At 46.2% G+C, this 24011-nt stretch overlaps 1 protein-coding gene across 1 annotated transcript in view; it reads left to right on the top strand.

The window, feature by feature from the left end:
* Positions 1–20802, top strand: part of LAMP1 (lysosomal associated membrane protein 1) — a 35327-nt gene extending 14525 nt beyond the window's left edge. The window contains exons 2-9 of the mRNA XM_006272475.4: positions 1732–1844; positions 5661–5877; positions 6000–6158; positions 10095–10312; positions 14051–14173; positions 16163–16232; positions 18297–18467; positions 19790–20802. Coding sequence (XP_006272537.1) covers positions 1732–1844; positions 5661–5877; positions 6000–6158; positions 10095–10312; positions 14051–14173; positions 16163–16232; positions 18297–18467; positions 19790–19929 — 1211 coding nt within the window. The 3' untranslated portion in view covers positions 19930–20802. The remainder of the gene's footprint in view (positions 1–1731; positions 1845–5660; positions 5878–5999; positions 6159–10094; positions 10313–14050; positions 14174–16162; positions 16233–18296; positions 18468–19789) is intronic.
* The last annotated feature ends 3209 nt before the right edge of the window (positions 20803–24011 follow it).

Here is a 24011-nt window from a genome sequence, read left to right as displayed (position 1 = left end):
GTAGAGAGGAGTGTGTGCAGCTGACAGAGGAAAGGTCTGTCTTCATAAATGTTTCTGTTAGTATGTAATTGTTGTAGATGCTTGAGGCAGACTAGCCCTTGATTCTATTCCAGAATCTTTGCATAAACCCTTATTTATGAATCCCATTGCATCTGAGGAGCTTTTTCAACCATGCCTGTCAACCTTGAACCTTTTAGGTGATCTTTTAAATACTTTGGCGTTCTGGTGAGGTGGAATGAAATTGCTGTTTGGTTGTGGGGAGAAGGCAGGTCACCTTACACACAACTGTTTTTCCCATGGAGAGTAATGGAAAAAAGAATTTCTGTCAGCAGTCCCTTGGCGAATGGGAGTTCCCTTTTATTACTTCCCTACTGAGGGAAGGGAGGTAGTGTTTTATTTATAACAGGGTGATATTCTTATCCATCTTATCCTGTCTTGTTGCTACTTAACTAAAACCTCTCTGCCTCTGTGACTGGCTGATGGTAAGCTGCAAATGATGGAGGTCAGGCAGGTGTATTGGTGGGGAAAAAAATCCTTTTTTTTTTTTTTTTTTCCTTTGCTAGTGAATGGAAAGGAAGGGAAGGGACTCCTACAAAGCTAAAAGATGCAACCTAGGCTGACAGTCCTGTGGAGAAAAGGTTTTCCCCATGGAAGACTTGAAGATTTTATGTATTTATGGGGTAGTTTGGGGGGGGGGGACAAACTGGTGTGTCAGTCAATATCTGCAGAGTGGTTTGTGAAATTATGCCACAACAGGCTTTCTGCTTAAGTACAGACAGTCAAAAAGCCTGAGGCTGAATTGTTGCAGGTTAGTCTAAGATGCAGAAATTAAATTGAAACAGAAGTAAACAGACATTTACCTTCAATTCAAGAAATGTAGCCACATGCTGGCAGTGGCTCAGGCCAGAAGCCAGGGGGCACTAAAGCACATCTCTCTGGCACATAGCCAGCATGGGCTGTGTGTTTGCTTCCTGTTCCTGCTGCCCCTGAGGTCTCTGGGATTTGCAGTCCAGAATCACAGCAGCGGTACTCTGCAGGGTTGTTCATCACTTCCTTTTCTTGCTTCCAGGTGCCTCTGGGATTTGTAGTCCACAGTAGCAACCAGCAGTAAGTTTGAGTGGGGAAGGAGTGTTTAACTGCTCCCCCACCCTCTGTTGACCCCCCCACTTCCCACCCTGCAGACTGGGCTGCATCCTCAGATGGGCTTGCCCCTCCCCCCTCCCCTTTGTCGGCCAGCCCTCACTGCTCCAGCTAGGGAGCAGAGGGGTGGGGCCAGCCCTGCTCTCTGGAGCAGACAGCACATCACAGCCCAGGGCTGCAAAGTATGCTGGGATGCTGAGGGACTCTGATTTAACTTGAATCAGGAAGGGGTCTGGGACAGAAGTTTCATAAACTGGCTTGACCCAAATCAGTTGCATCTGATCCTACATTCAACCAGGTTATTTTAAACCAGTTTTAGCCATTTTGAAACTGGCTTATGTGCACTGAGCTTCCATTTTGTTACAGGTTTAAACCAGTTTCTGATTATTTAAACCCGTTTATGCATAATTTCTATTCCTAGCCTCTGTGAATTGTATCTTGTTGTCAGTTTCCCATGCCAGAGCTCTTTCTTATCCCTGTTTCAGAGTTGTTCCTGCCAGTGTTTCTTGCTTGGGGTCTAAAGTGAACACCATCTCTTTCTTTGTGACACATTTTTTCAGTTTGACGCTAACCACTTGCCATTGTTAACAGGTTTTCTACAGACTTCCTTCTCATTTGAAGTGAAAGAGAGTGGTAAAATCTGCATAGTTGCTGATCTGTTGGTAAACTTCTCAGTGGAATACCCTGCCAAGGCTCACCAAGAGGTAAGAACAGTAGCTCAAATTCTGTGTGGCATTTTTACAGGGGTGAGGAGTCTCTAGTGAAAGTCTGAACAATCATTAAGCCAAGAAAACCTGCTGTGCAAACAGCCCTCTTTAAAATCATGCTGCTTTCTTAAATTAATCAGGAAATAAATGTCAGAAGACTGACACACAAAGGAATATGCCTACAGTAGTACATTACTGCCTGTGGAGGCTTAAGTAATCCAGGTGCTTCTATCAGGAATGGAAGGGACCTTCATTGTAGTGAGCACAGGACTTGGTCCTTGCAGCCTGCCTATGTGGCACCAAGACCCAGTCCTGCCACTGGCTCTGAAGAGACTCCTTACATACGCTAGTTGCAAATCTGAAGCCTTGACTTTGTATGCTGCAGGACCTCTCCTTCATGATGCTGAATAGTTAGGTTTCACCTAAATGACCTCTGGAAAAGAATTGCTTTGACATTAGGTCTGTGCATTGTTTCCTAATATACTGTTTTGCCACTTGGAAATCTCTGCCTTGATTACTATGTCTTCTGGATGGGCTTTTCTGGATAGCTTGTTATCTCACTGTAGCTGAGAGTTGTATTTTTTTTTTTTAAGCCTGCAGGATTTCCAAATCTCATGTTAGGCTCTGCTAGATAGAAAAACATTATTCACTACTTTGCTATTAGTGCACTTGTAGGTCACACTTGTTACATTAGGTCACAAGTAGCCTAGGTGGTGTCATATCATACAGATGTTATACACTGTCAGGTATGCTATTCCTATAGCTGGCTGCATGCTGATCAGTCCAAATCAGGTTAAGTACATTTAGGTCTTCAGTTGAGTTTGACAGTTCTCCCTGTGTCTGTACTTGTCAGTAACTAATCGCTTATACCAAAGATGTCAAGTGTTAGGCTCATGGAGCCTCTTTATCTCGCTCAGAAGTTGGGGAGGGTGTGGCCTGTTACAAAATCCAGGACACTTACCCTGCTGGGCATGGCCATTGACAGCGAGCTTGGCTCCTTCTGGATTTGCTCCACCATGCTGCTGCTGCAGCAGGCCTCCAGCCTCAGGCCAGATCCAGCCCAGAAGGAGCCCCATGGTCTGTCTGGTTCTGGCCTGGGCACCAGGTGAGTTTGGCACCCCTGAATTTTTCAGTTGTCTGCAACAGACTTGTGATTATTCTCTTGAAGTGCACTTGTCCTTGCTTTAACTTGGGTAAGGACTAGGGTTTGTTATCACACCTGCTGCTTTTTCTGATTAAAAAAGAAAAACAGTGTGGGTAGCCAGAGGTACTGGTGTTTCATGTCCACCTCACTTGTGTTTGAAATTGCATTTTTAAGTCTAATGGCAAGGGCATTTTGGGGGTGATCTTTTTGCTGGACTGACTACATGGTTGGGATAAAGTTAGACAAGCTTTTCAATGCAAGGTGTTCTTCATCAGGCCTGAGGGAAGCATGCCCATCCATGATTAAGAATAGAGGGTAGAGCTGTGATACTGGAGAAGAGAGAAATTCCCAGGGGTGTCAGTTACCAAAAGAAAAGCTTGTATGGCAGGGGTAAGCAAAATACGGTCTACTGGCTAGATCCGACCCACCAAGCACTTTCATCCACCCTGCAGCACCCATCAACAGACTGTGCCCCACACAGCCCTTCCACCCACAATGGTGGGAGCACAGCACCCACATGTACACACTCCCCCAAAACACCCTATTGCACCTCGATCCCACCCTTGTGGGCAGAAGGGTCTGGCCCAGCCACCACACAGCTTCTGGGCAGGGCTGCTGCTGCCCTTGCTCAGCTTCCCCTGCCTCCAGGTTGCTCTGGGCAGCAGGTGGGGAAGTGGTGGGGGCAAGACTGCAGGTGGGTGGGAGTGCAGAATGTGGGGCTGGCGCCAGCAGCGCAGAACTCAGATGGGCAGGGTGTGGGTGTAGGGCAGGGTGTGGGAACCCCTGCCTTTCCCCCACACACTTTTTCCCATGGCATGCAGCCTCAGCAGGTGGAGGTGCTCATGCCTGGCACAGGTGCCCAGCGGGGCACAGATCTGGCCAGCACTGCACATCGGGGCGAGAGGCACAGCCTCTGCTGGGCAGTTTCTATAGCCAGTGCTGCCTGCTGCACACGTGCAGTCTCCATACTTGCACAGCATGGGAGGGAAGCCCTATGCACTGGAGCTGGTGGCTCTCCCCACCAGCACTGCACGGCACAAGAGAAGCTCCAGGCGCCTTCCCCCGGGGGGGCGAGGAAGGCAACCGGCTCCAGCACCTGGGTCTTCCCTCCCATGCCCAGCAAGTGCTGGGAGCGCCAGTGATACAGTCTGCCCAGCAGAGGCTGCGCCCCTCAACACAATGTGCAGCACTAGCCGGAGCTGCGTCCCGCCAGGCACCAGCCCCTGCACTGAGCACGAGTGCCTTGAGCACCCCTGCCTGCTGCTATGCCACGGGGGGAGTGTAGGGGGTCCCCACACCCTACAAAGGCCGCACACCCAAACCCTGACCCCATAACCCCCCACATATACACAACCCCCCAACATATCCTGTGTCCCTCTCACACACCCACACCCCACCATACACCTGCACCCCACCATATGCGCACACAACTTCCCCAAATATACAAGACTAAGAACTTATTTTTAGTTATTATGTAAGCACTTCTATATACACAATGCAAACACAAATCATGACAAAAAAAACATTTTTTGTAATAAAATTAAGGTATGTTATAGCAGGTGTTTGACTTCTAGTATATGATTTGGGGTTTTTTTCTGGTTTTAAAGTAGCACCCCCTTCCTCTCCCAAAAGGAGTATTTCTGGGGGCAAGGGGTGGGACTTCTGGTCCCAAGATAGCGACCAGGGGTCGGGGCAACTGTCACGGGGTGTCAGTAGAGGATTTTGATGTCTTTCATGTTTTGGTAGTGTTGAAGTGATGTTGTGGCGATGTTGGTCCAGGGATCATGCAAGAGACGAGAATTCTTTGAGTGATTAACTTTTTATTGGAAAAACCGCATGGATAATGTTAGACAAGCAATTTTACTTCAAAACAATTTGTAGTTGGACCTGGAACCCTTGGCATCGCTGTCTTTAAGTCGTTATAAAGGTGTAATTGGTGGGATGTTAATGATCTTGTCTGCCCTCTCATGCCCTCACTCCCCACCATGGGATGTCTCATTAGAAGCTGCTGAGTAGCTCAAGGCAGAGAATATAATTAAAAATGCTGCAGTTGTTACTTCAACTGGTGAATGGCATTCCACCTGCTGAAGGAGAGGATCTGAGCAAGTACTACACATTTCCAATGGTGAAAACTAAAAGGGAGCAGCAAATGATATGGCCCATGTTTGGACTACCTCAGATAAGATGGTACTCAAGCCAGGCAACTAATTTTGAAATATTGATATTTTTGAACATTTCAACTTGTAGTAACTGAGTCTGGCTCTGCACTGATATACAGTAAAAGCTCTGTTATCTGGCATCCCCCAGGAATGCAGGAACAGGTGTCCTTGCCTGTTTGGGGCACTGCTTCTCCTGCCATGTCCAGGGCACCGCCGACCCTCCCATGGAACCAGGAGGCGGGCCCCGTGCAGCCTGTTATGCCCCCAGGCCATGGGGACTCAGCAGCGCAGGCTGCTTTGCCCCAGGCCGTGGGGGCTCAGAGAAACCAGAAGTGCCACAGTGGGCACTTCCAGTTTCATTTTTCCTTACAAGCCGGCATGTCGGTTAACAGTGCATGCTGGCTTGTAAGGTTAACAGAGATTTTACTGTAATTGAAAGGAAGTTGGGGGCAGTAGTACTAAAAGAGGCGTTTACTAATTCTTAAGTGTGTTTCATCTTACCATCTTTAGATGGCAAATTTTGCACTTCCACAAACTGCTACTGTACTGCACAACAGCACTTGTGGTAAAGGGGATGCACCTACTCCAGTTCTCGTGATTGGATTTGGAATGGGACAGTCCTTAAGCCTGAAATTCATGAAGACCTCAAACCAGTACAGAGTTGAAGAGTTAACCTTCAGTTACAATTTGTCTGATGCAGCTTTCTTCCCCAGTTCCTCAGCTGGAGGTGAGGTGAAAATTCAAGGTTCTTTCCACTGTTTATTCTAAATGCATACATGTATAATACTCTTTTCTATTAAATGTTGTCTAGAGATTATAGTTACAACAAATGTAAATGTTCTGTTACAGGAACAATGGAAGTATCACAAAAAACTGATATTCAGGCAAACTTGGGTACAAGATACCGATGCATCAGTACAGACCAGGTCAATATGAAGAATGTCAATGTTACTCTTAGCAATGTTACGCTTGAAGCATATCTTGTGAATAATACCTTAAGTGTAAATGGTAAGTATTTCCTTTAAAAAACAAAACAAAAAAACACTAGCAAGCAAATCTTCAGTCTGTCTTTATGCTAGATTTTTAGTGATTTGCATAACCTGAAATCAGTAATAAAAGCGATTTGGTGTAATAGCTGTAAAGTGGCCTTTTGTGAAATGGGTTTATAGTCTCAGTTCAGTTCTCCTGCCTGAAAATGTCTCGACAGAAGAAACTGGCAATATATCAACAAGACTATTGTAAAAATATTATTTGAGTCTCTCTACAGGTCATAAGACAAGTATTTAGTGGAGATAAGTAGGACCAACTTTCAGGATAAGGGTGATCAGTATCCATTTCTATACCTCCAGTCTATCCCATCCTTTCCACATAGTATTGCCTCCTCTTTCCCCTATTAGTTTTTTCTCTCTTGCCTTTCCAGATGTTTTTGCATGTTAAAGAAATTCTGGGTCATACCCACCTTTTGTAACATCTAGGTACGGTTTTCCTTTATTTAAGCATTGAGTGACTTGACTGGTTCAGCCACTTCTATTCCTGATGCTCCTTGTCAGCAGTGTGCAATTCTGATAGCACAGTTAATGTTTAATACATGACATTCTACTTCTCATGCATCTTTTTTAGCTTGGGCAGGCTGCCTTCTCCCAACTTTACAAATGAAAGCTGCCACTGTAGAAAGGGAGACCTAGAGTACCTCCTCATGGCAATCTATTATTCTCCTAGAAGGGAAGTCTGCAGGAAAAAGTCAGCTCAGCTTTTGCCCTACTGAAGAATCAATGTGACATGTAGTGCTTAATTTCAGTACTGGTCTCTGCTGGCCAGATACAACTCTGCATCCTGGTTTGAATATATTCTTAGATATTACAGAAAACTTAAAATGACCTCCATGAAAATGCATATCTGGATTCTATCTAGGGGCTGACTGCTGAGAAGTAAGATTCTTCCCTAAACTTACAAGGTTGCAACACACAGAGTTGTTAGTAGTGGCAGTAATTGTAGCCTTGGGGATTGATCAGCAGATGGAAGAACACAATGGCATGCCCTTATGCTTTGAGGGAATGATTAGCTGCTCTGAGCCAAGACCCAGCAGGCCTTCCATGAAGCGCTGTGGGCCAGGGAGGGGAACAACCCATTCTTCCACTTGAAGAACAAGCTTCCTTGCCCACATTTCCCCCTGAAATGGAAAGAGATACCTAAGATGACGTCCCTGCATTTTGTATGTATTCTGAGGTTATTGTAGATGAACTATGAGTAGAGGTGCACCAATTAATTGCGGCTCTCTGTGGCTGTGCATACCCCTGGGGGAGGCATGAGGGGCATGTGCCCCCCAGACTTGTGCACTGGGCTAGGGCAGGCTGCCTGCTGTGGGCTGTGCAGGGTGGGGCTAGGGTGGACAGCAGTGGCACTGGGAGGGGGAGGGCTATAGAGAATTTTGGGGTGGTTGTAGCTCATCTTGTAGCTACCAACCCCTGTCCCAAGCTACCCTGAATGCAGCCCTGGCCCAGCCCCTTTCTCCCCCCCTCTTCCCCCACCCCCAATGGGAGGAGTCCGGTGCAGCCCACGCTCACCCCACGCACAAATCCGTGGGACACATGCCACCCATGGCTCCCCTGGGGGTCCATGCAGAGGTAGGGAGCCACACCACCCATATGAGCTGCCTATGGCTCCATCCTTCATCCTAGCCTGCCCCAGCTGGGCAGCGCCTGCCCCAGCCCCATTCCCTCCATCACCATGGGGGCCTCAGTTGGTCTTCTCATGCCCCTTCCCCCCACCACAGACTTACCAGCCAGCTGCTGCTCTCCAGGCTGCCGGACTGCATATCAGCTATCAGATCAGTATTGGCCAATATGGCTGGTTAATAATCAGTTATTGGTGCACCCCTAACTATGAGCATGGGAGAGTCCCTCTCTATCTCTAACCCACAATAAAAGTTATGGAGGGAGAAATTTTACGGCATATATTTCTAAAATCTTTGTTTGGTTCACATAACCAGCAGTAACCTGCAAAGCATATAGACTAAGCTCTAGAAGTAGTTCCTGTGGAGCTGAGTAATGAAACAAATACAGTAATGCAACTGTATCTGCAAGTCTCACTTATCCACATAAAATGGATAAATAATGGTGCTTTTTGTTCTTCTTTGCAAACATTACCCATTGATCTTGCTTTGAAACATAATTCTGCATAGTGGCACTTTCCTTGCTGGGACTTCTATTGCTGGTTTAAAAGGATACAGTGTGGGAAGCTTGGCAGAATAACTTCTAAAAGCCAGGAACTTGCTGCCAGGAGTCTCTGAATGCTCTTGGCAAACGGTATGGAGCTGCAGTCACTGCCCCCTCTCCCTGCCCCTGCCTCCCCCCCACACACATGCACACTCACATGCACACGCATTTCCCACCCCCCCCACACACACACACACATCCTGAGACCTTTCCTTCCCTTTTGTTACTGACCTGAATGAAAAGAAAGAAGAGCAGTTTACTGATGATGCCTAAAGCAGGAACTGTTTTGGACTTGGGATAACCCACTTCTGTATGTAGGCCTGTTTGTTGGAACCGAAAGAAAGGAACAGGATGGAGCTGATAAAGAGTTGCTCCCACTAATGAGTACCCAGTAATACAGAGCAGCCTCTGGATTATCTTGGAGCTTGGAATTGAATCTTAGCCTGGTACTTGTCTGGAAGCTCTTCAAGCCTCCACTGTTTCAAGGCAATGGAGGGCTCCTTGCAACCATTAAATAAGGCCCTGGTCACAACTGGTTTCTACCTGAAGGGAAAGATTAGGAAGAAGCTCCTTGAAGGCTGGCTTCCAGATAGAGGAGGTGGTCCTTACAGGCTGATCTCCATTGGGCAGGCAGCCAACAGATTAGCCTTGTTGTGATCTGCAAGCAGAGAGAGCTGGCTGCAGTACGCAAATAGAGCTTACTCTTATCCACTGCTTGGTGAAAATACAAACTAATGGCTAGATAGCTTCTGTTTTACCATGAGCTGGTTTTCAGAACATAAAAAGGACATGGGGGTCCTCTTTAAGTTATGCTTTGAGAAGCTGCAAAACTGAGTGCTTAGGGGAAAAAAAGAAGTGACACTGAGCAGCTTTGTACTGACATGAAAAAGAACAAGAGAGAACTTTTTAAAATGAAAAGCATAGTTAATTTGTGGAATTCATTATCATGGGAGGTGGTAGAGGTAGAGAGCATAGCCAGGTTCAAAAAGGGCCTGGATAAATTCGTGGATGTTAGATCTGTTGTTGGCTACTGAACAGAATGGCTGTGTTTTGTGGTTGGAGATGTTTCTTGTAGCTTCTCTAAATAAATGACGGATGCCAGGGCAGCTATTGATGGATCATTCTAGCGATATCTAGTTCAATGCTTTCCCTCTATAGCAGTGGTTCCCAACCTTTTTTATACCAGGACTCATTTGTAAACATTGGCCAGTCCTGACCTGGTGCCCCTCACACCCGACCTGCTGCCTCTTGCCCCCAGGTCCCAGCTCCCAGTGTATGGGGCAGGGGGGTAGGTACATGGTGCAGAGAGTGGGTATGTGGGGCAGGGGGAGCCCCAAGCAGCCCCTTGCAGGCTGGAACTCTGCCAGCCTGCAAGGAAAAAGCCACAGTTTCCCACATGTTTCTCCTTTAAAGGAGAATTGATTTTGTTTGCAGCCCTTTCATATATTCTTGCAACCCACTTCTGGGTCACGACCCATGGGTTGAGAAATGCTGCTGTATAGCATCTAGTCCTGCTACTGTTGGAGACTGGATACTGGGCTAGATGGACCATTAGTCTGATGCAGTATGGCACTTTTATGTTATTAGGGATAAAATTAGCTAGAATTTTGATTTAAAATCTTTTGGTTCCTAATAGAATGTTGGAAAGAAAGAGGAACTTAAACCACTTAGTCTGTAGTTTGTGCCATTCTACTTGCTGTTTGCCACTTTTTCTTTTTCCTTTCTCCAGAATCTGAATGTACCAGAGATAAACCGATGACTACCATTGCTACTACAACTGCCAGGCAGACTACTAGCCAGGTGCCTACCACTACTAGTCCAGCACCAACCACACTGCCGCAAAACCCAACAGTTGGTAAATACAATGTGACTGGTAAAAACGGGACCTGTGTACTTGCTTCTATGGGGCTGCAGCTTAATGTATCCTATGAAAGGAAAGATGGAAAGGTATGTGTTCTTTATTCTTGCCTTCAAACCTAAAATTCTTTCTTATATGGAGAGCCAGTATAATTATTTTAGGTGCCCTATACTTCATTTGTAGACAGAACTGTAGTATTTAATCATGGTTATGTTTCAGTTCAGTTGTACTATGAACTAAAAATGGAATAGTCCAAGTATTCAGAGACTGTAGAACAAGTACAAACCAGTCATAAATGTGTGTTTTATTTTGTTTTTTCCCTTGGTGTGTCACAAGTAGTCCACAAAAGAAACTTAGAGGCATGTCTGTCTCCTTTTGGATGTCACTAGAAATCAGTGTCTTGAAAACATTCCCCTCACTTCTCATGCATCAAATGCCAAAGAAGTCATGTGGGTGTGTTTAGATGCATGGTCGGTGCTACTTGCATGCACGCGAGTGGTGCTGGGCATAACCAGCGCTCCTCTAATAGTGAATAGATCATCCTTTTATCAGCATGTGTTTTACATAGAGCAGGAGTGAGTGGAGGAGGTGTTGCTTGATACTTTCTTATGCCATCTGACACAATGTGAACAGGACCTACCTGTTTCCACTTTATAATGGTAAATATACCAGAGCCTTAAATTCAAATGCAATACATTTCACTAGACCATGGGAATAGCAAGCACTTAAGAACAGCAGAGGTGAATCACGGAAACAGGCAATGAAGATGCAGCTTAAATTTGCCTCATTACTACCAGACTGAATTCTGGTATTTATCTGAATAAGAACAAACTTCCAAATTCTCCGAGAGAGAATAAGTGACAACTCCTTTAACAACTAGACTGTTGGTTGTTTCTTTGGGTATTGTTAAAGGGCCCCAAACCATTCGAATACAAGATTTCCGATTATGAGTTTTCAGTTTCACACAGCTTTAGTCAACCTGGATTAATTTTTAGCAGGTGGAATTTTAGTATGTACAGACTTACTAGGCTTCATAATAACTAGCACTTTGCCACAGAAGCTAGAGGTTCTTTCCAGTTGTCCTTACTTAGCCTGGCAGCCAGATCCCATCCCTCCTCCTCCTCCTCCTGCTGTGAAGCTCTGCTATCAGACCTGTAGGTTCCTGCATAGGCACCTAGACCCATGGTGCTCAACCCTTTTGGCCCTGCAGGCCAGATAAGTAGCGCAGGGCGTCTCTGGGCCAGATGGGGTCCAGGAGCCTGGCACCACCCCCTCCTGCCCCCTGCATCCTGGGATTGGCCTATGGGGTCTGGCACTACCCCCACCCAACCCTGTGCACTGGGATCAGACACTGGATCCAACCTGCAGGGCTCGGGGCTCTCCAGGGTCTGGAGATTTGGCAGCAGGGGAGCAGTACTGCCAAATTTCTAGACTTACCTGGCCCATGGGGCTCCCATGACATGATGCTATGGACTGGATCTGGCCTGTGGACCAGGAGTTGAGTACCCTGACCTAGACCATTTAAAAAAAAAGATGGCTGGTTTTGCAGCAGGAATCCCAGTTTGAGGGAGGCGGTTGTATTCTGACAAACAGTGGAAAGGCTCATTAGTGAGATCAAAAGCTGCAGATTATTCAGAGCCTCTTGGTTGAAGGTTGCTCTGAAATAAGCAGCAGAGGAAAGGACATTCAGGCAAAACCTGGGTACAATCTCAGTTTTTATTAGCTCTAGTGTCTGAAGCAGAAGGGCGGATTGCAAACTTTCACTGGGAAGTCTGAAGAACTGGTCACAAACTAACTTAAAAAGCCTACAGAATGCAGCAGCAGGTTCCCCTGGTCCTGTCTGGGGTCACATGGTTTTATATGAAGAGTTATAGGTAACACAGTGTAGTGCTGCAAACAGAGTGAACTTGGCTGGAAGGGAAAGTATGTGAACCAGAGTGGGGCAGATGGTGGTTCGTTGGCTTGTGGGGAAATATGCTGTGGCAACTTCAGCTGTAGGTTACCACTCTGCTGTGTGCAACCTAATTAGCTAATTCTACAACATTAAATTCTCGCACTGCAACAGCTAATTTTTCTAACCTACCAAATGATGGGAAGTTTTTTAAATAGCTGGTTGTGTGAGGGAGTTTGTCAGTCAGGCCCACCAACCTATCAGACCCCTGGTGGTATGCTCTTCCTCATTCTCCTAGCTCTAGGGAGCTTTGGATGGGTCTAAAACAACATAGTTATTTTTTGTCTTTATCTTGGCAATATTTGAGCACACTTCAAGGATGACATGGGTGTTAATTTTTAGGTAGCTTGACAAAAGCAAAAGAATTTTCCCTGGAAGGCTTGTGCAAGTGCCCTTCTAAGCCAGTTCAGATGGCTTCAAATAGGGGTGGCCAGCCTGTGATGCACGTAGCACAGGCAGCCTGGATGTGACGTGCATCTGGCTGGGGAGGAGATGTGGCAGGAAACACAATGCAGAGCTGCAGATCAGGCAGGGGAAGGGGATCAGAGTGACACTCAAGGAAAATGTAGAGGACCTGCCAAAAGGGTTAGCCCCCATTCACTTAAAACTTCCAGCCCACAGTTAGTTGTCAAACAGGAGTGTCTGAAATAAATGTCAGAGTGTACCTGTGATACAGTTCGGCATTTTAAAATGAGTACAGGTTTCTCTCACTCTATGCTGTACACGTGTTCCTGGAAAATGGCTCATAACTCAAAATTGCAAAAAGTACTTTACAATGTAACAAATAGGGAACTGAACTGTACTGTACTGTACTGACCCCCAGACCCATTTCTACCATTTTTACAAGACAGTTTTGATACTCGCCAGCAGCAGACCAGTACACACAAGCACAGGGCACTATCATAATGGGGATGGCAACTACAGAAACGTGTTGCAGACAACAGGAAGGAGCACAAATCCACACAGGAAACTATATTTTGGTGTTCATCACTCCCATAATGCACCGCACAAAGCAACTGAATGTGGGTTTCCACCACACAGATCGCATAAGAGTGAATTTACCTCGCATATAATAAATTTTTGGTATAAAAAGGGTCATCGCATAAGAGCAAATCTGCACATACAGAACCCACATAAAGCAAGGGAAACCTGTATTTCTAAGGGGTCATCTTATACACTGTGAGCTTGTTCCCTTTGATTTGCTTTTTCTCCCTAGTGTCAAAGCAAGCAGACTGTTTGGTTTATCAGTTTGCCTTCATTTTGATGAAGCAAGGCACTAATGTGGTGTTGGTGGCAGCCCAAGGTTCCCCTCTAGCTTCTGAATATGGAACTAGCTGCCTTGCTTACAAAATGCAGCCTGAGTTCAAAGCTCAGATTTGGCTGCATCCGGTAGGACCACAGCAAAGATTGGGTGAGAGTGTGACCTTTCTGCTCCTTCAGCTTGGGGCTAGTTGGTGTCAACTGGTAACTGATGCAACACACAGCAGCCTGTAAAAAATAGCCCGCTTCTTACATCTGAGTGGAAGCCAGGTAGAAGTTGTCTGGTACTAAAACTAAGATGATTATCAAACAGGGTGCCATGAGATCCTTCTAAGGGTGCCACACAATATTAGCACTATTGTTAGAGGTGCAAATATGTAGACACAATTAACAAGATAAACCCAGAGAATTCACACTCTTAAAACCATTCTGAACTGATGTGGGCTTTTGGCACTCTTGCAACAGAAGAATTGCTTTATTAACATTTTTCTGTAGTTAAAAATGAGTGAAATTTTTTAATGGGGTGCTGCCAAGTTCAGAGAAATTGTAGAGGGTGCTTTGAGTTGAAAAGGATGTTACACTAATGGTTCTCCATCTGCTTTTCTTTCATGTACAGACTGGATTAGATGTGCTGAATTTCATCCCATCTAATACATCTTTCTCTGGAAACTGTGACAATTCCTCAGCCTTCTTGAACTTGACTTTTGGGAAAGCCAAGCTCATCTTCCACTTCGTTCGGGTAAGAGTATTTGGCTAGAGTAGCTTGCACTGCTGTCAAGTAGTTTCAGGTTGAAATTACTCTGAACAAGGCCATGTTTGGGAAAGCTTTCCCTTCCCCTTATCTTGCCATGAGAAAATGGCAGTTATGGGAAGGGGTGGGGGAATTCTCTAAGCTATACATTCTGGAGCCAGTGAAACCAAGCAGGAGAGCTAGGAGTTATGTCTGAGCTACTTAGCCTTAGAAATGCCCCTTTCTAAAAATATTCCAAACCTCCCCACCATTTTCTTTTCTTCTTTTCCTTAAGAGCATGGACTAGACCAAGGGCAAGCAATTGTTTTGGGCAGAGGGCCACTTACTAAGTTTTGGCAAGCCATTGAGGGCCATATTAATCTGCCTTGAGCTGCCTATCATATTACTTTTCTAAATTTTTGAGGGGCCCTGCAGGCTGGATAGAATGGCCTGGCAGGCCGCATCAGGCCCCCAGACCACATTTTGCCCACCCCGGCACTAGACAGTCACCCTCAGTGGCAGGACTAGCAGCTCCATTGCTTTGAAACACTTAAATTGGATAAAGCTTTCAGAGAATGATCCTGCACTAGGTGAGGCAGGATTGTGAATGTGTCTTTCAGCAAATCCCATGAAGGAAGGATTTGAATGAAGCCCACATATTACACACTGTTGAGCTACTCTGTAGTGTCTTCTGTGGCAGTTTACCACGTTGCCAGAAGCTGTAAAGCTTTGTTTCCTTTGTAGCAACAACATATGTCCATAACAGTTGATTCTCAGACTTCCCTCTTGAAAGGACTTCACCTGCAGCTTGCTTTGCTTGCTGACCCAAATAGTTGTGATCACCCTGAAATCTCCCAGTTGTCAGCTCTTCAAGGGACCTACTGGGCACATTTACACGAGACGCTAGAAGCGCAGTAGACTAATTCTGCTTCGCATTAGTGCGGCAGGTAAAAACCATGCTAATATGCAGTAGAATTAGTCTACTGCCTATTAGTGTCACCTAAAATGCATGTGCTGGTGCTGCTGTGCAGTAGTGCTGGTTACTGCACATTATTACAGGAACTAAATTAAATGCTCAGTAACCACTGCGCATTAATGCGGGTGTAGATGTGCCTATTGACTCTTAAACTCAGCTTAACTTAAGCCGGGTGTTCCCAGTGTGGCTAGGTATCACCTGCAGCCCCCTATTTTTTTTTTTTTTTTTTTTTTTTGAGCAGCCAATGACCCAGAACTGCCCCTTTTTGAAATGGCCCTTCAGGGACAATGCTTTGGGAACCCCTGACATAAGCCTTAACTGTGCAGGTTCCACAGCCTGCATGCATCAGAGCATGGCTGTCAAATTCATGAAGCCCTGCAGGCCAGGTGAGGGGTACAGGGCTAGTCTGCAGACCGGATCACAGACTGGCCCCACGTGCTGCAGATCAAGATTCATGTGCACCATGGGCCAAATAATAGGTTTACCTCCATGGACTGCATCTCTGACACCCTTGCATTAGAGGGATCCTACCACTATCATAGGAAGAGCATTGTGCCTTTTGTTAAACAAGGCAAGTACCCTGAAGCTAACCACTGCATGATCTTGAGATGAGCACAGAGGCCTTGTCTCCTTTACCAGTTCTGCTAGTGGATCTGTCACAGAGATAGAGGGGTGTGTGAGAAGATAATGTTTCCTGACTGACTTCTCTGCTTGTGTCAGGGGGTCAGCTGCTGTGATGCAGCTGCCACTTCAGACTGACACCAAGTTGCCTTCTTTTTAACCCTTTATTGCCTCCTTTCCTGTCCCTAAAGCAAATTGTTCCCTCTCCGCACCATGGTTTTCTTCTCTAAAAATGTAGTTGGTGTCATTCTAGAACGTCCTTCCCTGCTGTAACACCTCAACTAGAGGATGCTTTGGAAACTTTTCAAATAGTGCACTGAGCTAAGACCTAAATGGCTAGAATTAAGTTTGCTAAATGGTATTTTCAAAAGTCAAATAATTGCTTGTGTTTTTCTTTAAAGAACACAAGTATTGAGAAGTTTTTCCTGCAAGGTGTCACCGTGAGCACAACTTTGCCTCCTGAAGCCAAAAGTAAGGGTTTTTCAAATATCTTGCCTGAACTAGACTAACTGCACATCTAAGTCGGAGTGTCTAGATCAGAGGTGTCCAACTTTTTTGAATGTGGGTCCGGATCACAAACATTTTATCACCCAGTGGGCCTGCGAGCCATATTCAAAGACCTCACAGGAAGTGGTATCACATCAGGAAGTGACATCACATGACCTTTGACACCAATGAAGCTGCAAGAAGTGACAATAAAATGGGTCTGGAAATGTGGTTTAAAATCCAAAATAAAAACAATATAAAAGCAAGAATGAAATAATACCAAACACTTGACTAAAATAAACACTTTCGCTTCTACTCACTTCTCAATGAATGAAAGAAGCATAATGCAAGTCGACAGATCAAATGTGGAAAAGATATCAGCCAGAGTAGAAACTAATCAAAGCAACAAAATATGGGCATTTTTAAGAATAATCTTCAAGAAGATTTACTTTTATTGAATTAATAGCTTGTTAGTAACACATCTTTAACAAGTAGTAACAAGTTGAACCCCCAATCCCACACAAAGAGAAACAGAAGCAAACACAATCCAAACACTGGACAGTATTTTTACAAAGATTTTTACCTGCTCCAAATTTATGTTGGAGCCCAGATCATTCATGCTCTATTTTTGAGCGTATTGTTTAGTCTTAAAGGAGCATACAGCACAGCTGCAGGGGGCTCAGCCACAGCTTTCCCTCCCTGGTGCAGCCCGGCCAGTCCATCCCATCCTCTATCAAGCAGTGGCTTCCCCATGTGCTGCTGCACTTTCCCCCTGCCTGTGCCAGCTGGTCCCAAAAGGCAGGAGGCTTCACCGCCGCTTCTGCTGGCCAGTGCCAACCAAGCTGGGCATCCTCAGCAGCACGTGGGAAGCCAGCTTCAGCCGCATGCTGTCCAGCTCAGCCGGGTCGGCACTGGCCAGGAAAAGCAGCGTGCAGGTGAAGCCGGCTTCCCACGTGCTGCTGGGGATGGGAGGAGGCCGGCCAGGTCAGCACCAGCCAGCAGAAGCAATGGCGGAGCTGTGTGCTGCTCGGGACTGATCGGTGCAGGCAGGGGGAAAATGCAGCTCAGCCTCTGCCGCTCCGGCCGGGCTCATCCTGTCCCAAGTGGCACACAGCTCTGCCGCCCCTTCTGCTAGCTGGTACAGACCCGGCTGGGCTCCTCCCGTTCCCCAGCAGCACGTGAGAACCCAGTTTCAGCTGCATGCTGCTTTTCCTGGTCGGTGCTGACCTGGTTGGGTCCATCCCATCCGGAGCAGCATGCGGCTGAGCTGGCTTCCCACATGCTTCTGGGGACGGGAGGAAGTGGGCCAGCCAGCCAGCAGAAGCAGCAGTGGAGCCATGTGCTGCTCAGGACAGGACAAGCCCGGCTGGAGCGGCAGGGGCTCAGCTGCATTTTCCCCCTGCCTGCACCTGTCAGTCCCGAAGCAGCACATGACTCTGCTGCCGCTTCTGCTGGCTGGTGCCAACCTGGCCGGCCTCCTCCCGTCCCTGGCAGCACATGGGAATCCGGCTTCAGCTGCGTGCTGCTCCAGATGGGACAGACCCGCCCGGGTCAGCACCAGCCAGCAGAGGCGGCGGCAGAGCCGTGTGCTGCTCAGGACTGACCAGCGCAGGTAGGGGGAAAGTGCAGCTGAGCCCCTGCCGCTCCGGCCGTGCCTGTCCTGTCCCAAGAGGCACATGGCTACTCCTCTTCCCACATGCGCCGCGTCAGCAACATCAAGCTGACGCAGTGCGTGTAGGAACCTTGTCCTTTCCCCAGCCCTTCAGCAGCCATTAGGAAGCTGCTATGGAGCTGGGGGAGGGACGAGGGGTGAGAACAAAAGTAAACTATGTTTACTTTCATTTCCTGTCGCAGCACCGCAGGCCACAGAAAATGCCTTGGTGGGCCATATGGCGGCCCATGGGCCGTATGTTGGACAAGCCTAGTCTAGATATAATGAAGACTGCATAGAAAGGGTGACATGTATTTTCTTCCTTAACTACTAAACCCTGAGGAATTGGCATCAGTTTATGTTGCAAACAACTCTGTAACATGCTGTTCTCTATGCAGAACCGCAGTTTGAGGCTGTGAACAACAGCATGAGTGAGCTTGGTGCTTCGGTGGGAAATTCCTATATGTGTAATGCAGAGGAGAATCTCTTGGTCACACAAGGAGCTTTTGTCAACCTGTTCAACGTTCAGGTCCAGGTTTTCAAGATTGATGGAGACAAATTTGGGGCAGGTAAGAGTTGCTCTATCAGTAACAGGGTATACTTTAAGTATAAACTGCAAAATCATTGAGAATTTTTAAGCTTTTACTAACTTAAGCATATGTTTACATCCTTCTTTCAAAGTTTCAGGCCTTTGACATTTTGGAGCCTATTCAGTAATATCAGTCTACAGAGCAGTAAGGCATCACCATGTAACCATGTGCAGCAGCTACTGCCCAGTATATTCACGTAATGCACAGTTTTCTACTACCTATAAATACAGGTAGATTAAATGCACATTAGCTACTGCACAGTGGTGCATGTGTATTCAGCTGACCGAAAGCATATTGCTCCTGGTTAGCCTAGGCAGTAAGTGGGGAGGAAAGTGTTCCCTCCTGGGGCAGCTGCCTCCCAGCCCCGCACCCTGATCAGAACAGGGTACAGGGCTGGGAAATTGTCTCTTCCCCCAGCAACTATTTCCCAGCCCTGTACCCTGATCTGATTGGTATGCAGGGTTAGGAGGCAGCTGCCCCAGAGGCAGGACAGCTCCCCCCACATCCCATCTTCCCCTCTGTCCCAGAGCCCAGGCCTGACTCCCATGCCCCCTGCTAGCCCGGGGCTGGCACCCAGAGAAGCCTGGAACTCCCCCTGGCTTCTGTAGGGAGGGCAGAGCAGAGCAGGAGTAGCTGAATTGCTTCACTGAATTGCTCCCTTTAGGATCAAATTTGTTCCTCATGGGTGCATGTGTAGACATGCTCCCAAGGAAAGTATACTGTGAAGTATTTTACTGTGCAGTAAGCTTACAGTACATAAATTACATGTGTAGATACTCCCATAGAGAGCAAGATTTAAGGCTCTGGATTAAGACTAGTGCACCGTGTGTGTAAATACAGAGCTTTCCTTGAGATAACTAGTGCACAGTGGGGTGCTAAATGGTCCAGAAAACTTGTGTTCCATTAAATAGAATGGAGACAAGCTCTTTTCTTAGAAGAGCTACCTTCAGATGTTCTCCCTCTTGCTTTGAGAGTCCCTCTTCCCCACATCTTAGACAGTAACAGCAAAGATCTGTAGATGTGTGCATCCCAGCAGCTTTAAGTGGTGTCTAGCAAACTTTCCTTGCGACTTTTTTCATATAAAAATAGTAGTAGGAGGGAGGTCTGCCTAGGGTAATGAGTGGGATTATATAGTTGGGGATAGTTGAGCAGGGAGGGGCTTGGCTAAATGACCTCTAGAGGTCCCTTCGACCCCAATTTTCTATGGTTCCAATGGCTCTCTTAACATGTTGGAAGTGATATAGGTAAATATCATAGTATGTTGCATGTGCCTAACATGACCTTTCCCCCTCTCTCCCCAGTGGAAGAATGCCAGCTGGATGAAAACAACATGTTGATCCCTATCATAGTAGGTGCAGCTCTTGCTGGACTTGTCCTGATAGTCTTGATTGCTTATTTGATTGGAAGAAAGAGAAGCCATGCTGGATATCAGACAATTTAATGACTTGCACTTAAATTAATCTAATTAGATACAGAGCAGTTGCAAGAAGCAAATAAATTGTGTTCCCCTGCATTAAGATTGGTATTATAAGGGAAAACAGCCTTTCCTGCAAAATGCTTCTTGTTAAGTCTGCCTTCTTAAATGTGAAATCCATCTTGCAGCATTTAACTATGCACAAAGGAATAACTTCTGAAATTCTGGTGGCTAATTTTGCTAACTAGTTTAAATATTTACCCACTTAGAAACAAGCTGCAGTTTTTTGAGGGTGTTTTTCTGAAGTGGACTGCGTTAATGTCAGTTAAGATTCCAGACTTGTGTGTAGTTAGTTCACATTCACTCAACTTCCAATTTTATTAAGCCTAACAAAGGGAATATATTCACTCTGATACTACCATCCTGCGATGGAAGTTTAATTATACTGATTTAAAGTATAAGCAATGACTGACGACATGAAAATCTAAACCCTACCTTGTCTCCTAGGTGCATATTTTTACTAAGCTTTAAACACAATGCCTGGCATATGCAGGGTGTAAACAATGCAATACTCAAACCCTATAAGAACTCATTTACAATTGGACAACTCCCCTCTTTGGTACTTTTGATGCCCTGCCAGCTTGTTAGAAGCTGGCGCTTTTTTAAATGTAAAAAAAAATGGGTGTTTATTTTTATTTACATTTTTTTGTAAAGTGAATTTCAGTCTCTTCTGTTGGAAGCTCCAGAGATCCTGTTTCTGCACATGTGTACAATATCGATCTCAATCTGCTGATTTTCTTGCTTTAACCTTGGCTGGGGGTTGTACACTTCAAGGATCAGTTCTGATGTATGCATTGCCTGTAACAATGCTAATAAAGACGTCTTTTTTTTTTTTCTGTATATGATCTGTCACTACCTTGCTTTCAGGTATTTCCAGTCAAATAGCAAACTAAGCTTCCTGCACAGCTACACACTCTTAAATTAGTCTGGAGATTCTACAACTCTAAACTCCTGGCAAGTAGGTCCTACTAGCTCGGGGTAGGCAATTATTTTGGACAGAGTGCCACTTACTGGGTTTTAGCAACCTGTTGAGGGCTGCATGGATAGCCTTGCCCCTTGACAGGTACCCTGCCCTCTGGTCACCATCTTGACTGGAAGTTCCCACCCCCTAATCCCCAGCCTTTGCCACCGGAAGTCCCTCCCCTTGCCCCCCCCCCCAATACTCCTTTCAGCAAGGGGTTTTGCCATCTCAAAACCAGAAAAACACCAAATTATATTCTAAAAATCAAACATCTACAATGTTCATTAATTTAATTTTTAAAAAATTGTCCTGGTTTACATGTGTAGCATACACAAAGGTGATTGCACAATAGCTTAAAATGAAGTTTTAAGTATCCACCCCCCACTGTATGTGTGTGGGAGGGGTTGTGAAGGGGTGGATAGGTGTGGGTGTGGAGTGAGGGAGTGTGTATATGGTGATGTGGGGTGGTGGGGGTATGGGGTGGCTGGGGATCTGCATGCATGGCAGTGCAAGGGAGGTGTAGGTGCATGTGTTTGGTGAGGTGTGCTTGTAGAACTTGCCCTATGAACATGCATGCTCCTGCTCCTCCTTGCCCTGGGGTACTTGCATAGCCCCATGCTCCCACAGTGCAGCCCAGGGCCATGTGGTGCTGGAGCAAGGAAGCATGAAAGCTGGGGCATGCAGAGACTTCTGGGGGGGGCAGGGGAGCAGGGCTGAGCTGGCCTTGCTCTCCCTGGCTCCTACCATCTTTGACAGACAGCCAGAAGCAGACGCACATTAATTTTCTAAACTGTTTAGGTGCCCCATGGGCTGGATAGAATGGCCTAGCAGGCCAAATCCGACCTTCAGGCTGTATTTTGCCTGCCCCTGTACTAGCTTAACACTAAAAGAACAAGTTATGAAGTACTGGTTTATTTTCCTCTCAACTCTTCTGTCTTAAGCTAGATTCATCCCAAGGACTGCAGGTTGCCAACCCCTGTGAAGCCTGTGGATCAGTCCTATAGAGCTATGGCTTTAGCAGTGGAGGCAGCTGGGCTCTGGCACTGCTGCAGAACAGCTGAGCAGGGGGAAAGGGAAAGAGACAGCAACTAGGTCCTAGTGCTTACTTGCCTCTGACCTGCACTATCTGACTGGTCACACAACCCCTTATTTCCAAGTAGCACTGAAAGACTTAAATTACTAATTTAAGAAGAATAATATTAGTCTTAAGCTCTATTAAAATGCTATACCTGCTTGGGACTAGGTACAGCTTTGTACAGTAAGTGTAAATGTATTAGCTGCACACTAGTAAGCCCTTGCAGACCTTGCTTAATCTTTATTATGTCTTGGTTGCAAAGAACTGCCAATGTTGAAGGCCTGAGTCACACAGAAACTTGGACAGAAGGAGAGCCAGGTTGTTGGTAACAGCTTGCTAAAACAGCTTGCCACCCCTGCTCCATCTCTCTGCCTCCTCCTGTTGGTTTTTATGTGAACTGCCTGAGCCCCCAAATCCTCCTGCATACGATTGATTTATCTCTTTCAGGAGCCTTGATTTACACAGGAGAAGAAGGATACTTGCACCTGCAACATATCCACCAAAGCAAAGGGGGTGGGAGCAGGGCAGGACAGGGCTGCCACTCTGCTGATCAGGACCTGATTTCATGCACTGTAACAGTGCGCTAACACCACTCTGGCTCCTATTTAATAGATGGACAGTAAGGGTCAGGGCACCTAGTTGCAAATAGTAAGTTACTTTGTGGCCAGTTCTTCAGACCATTCAGTAAAAAGCTTTGTGACACCCTGTCCCTTTCTGCTTCAACTTAGCCCACACTGATCCAGTTCAGAAAAAGAAGGGAGGAGAGGCAAGGAAATAAGTCTCAAATTTCACAGGGCCCAAAAACCCAGCTTTGTGGGGGTAAGTGGAAAGAAGAGGGAGTTGTTTTTTCCTAGTGCCAGCTAGTATTTAAAGTATGATTTTTGGATTAAAGAGCCTAGCATAACTGTAGTCCAGGTCTCATAGCAGAGGCAAGGACCAGAGGGTTACAAAAAACAGAGAGAGGATGGTACCTAATGACTGGCTGCATCTAGCCTTTAAAAAGGAAATGGAAAAGCTCAATTAACCTCAAGGAGTATAACAGGGAAGCAATCCTGCAAAACATCCATGTTGATAGCAGAGGATTCAGTGAGTAAGAAATTCTAATTGTAGTAAGATGGAACAAGCTTGCAAAAAAAGATGTAAACAGCCAAAGGAAAAGGAACCACTTAGAGATAAAAACCATCAAAGGAAGGATTTGTTTCTTCAGCTGTAGAATAACATGAAGGGCAATAACAAGGCCTGTTACACTTAAGAAGGATTCTCATTAGTGGTACTAATGAGCAACAGTCAATGCATAATGAAAAGAAACGTCATTTAATCCATCCTGCTACAGCTGGACTGGAAATCAGGTTAAGATTCAACTACATCACCCCATTCACCTGCTGTGAGTAGAATAGACCCTTTACTCCACAGCACTATTACAGAAGGCTCTGTACCTAGATTAGCCAGACCAGCGGCTACCCCACACAAACCATACAGACACCCCCTTCTGCAGGTGCTTTACTGTCTCCTAGGAGCCCAGCATGGACTCTTACATATCTAATAACTCTGCTCTGCCTTATTTTGGAGTGGGATCAGAATCCAGTATGAAAAGGATGGAAAGAGTCTGACCAGTAGAGGGCTCTAAAAGTACAAGGGATCAGACTGAGAAGAGGCTGGTGAGAGGGATTGCTAGCAAAGGAAAACTGCCAGGATGACTAGGCCGACAAGCCAGCAACTGCCCCATCAGGAAAAGTAAGAAAAGATGCACATGTTGGGTGGCAGTGCACTCAGGCCCAGCCTCAGCCTGCCACAGACTAGTGGAGTGGAGGAGGTATCACCCTGGCTAGAAAGCCTGAGAAACCCCACAAGCTGGGGTTACTTGAATACCTTAGTCTTGGACTGAGCAAAGATGCAGAATTAGGAGCGCTGACCTATTGTGCCATTGTGTCTTATTTACTGTAGTCCTGCTACAGCACTGCTCTGTACTAACCTCCGAAGAGCAGAGATGGAAGGACTAAAAGAAGCATCTCC

This window comes from Alligator mississippiensis, chromosome 1 (genome assembly GCF_030867095.1).
Source record: "Alligator mississippiensis isolate rAllMis1 chromosome 1, rAllMis1, whole genome shotgun sequence".
Lineage (NCBI taxonomy): Eukaryota > Metazoa > Chordata > Crocodylia > Alligatoridae > Alligator > Alligator mississippiensis.
Note: the sequence above shows the minus strand (reverse complement) of the source record. Positions and strands in the feature narration are given on the sequence as shown.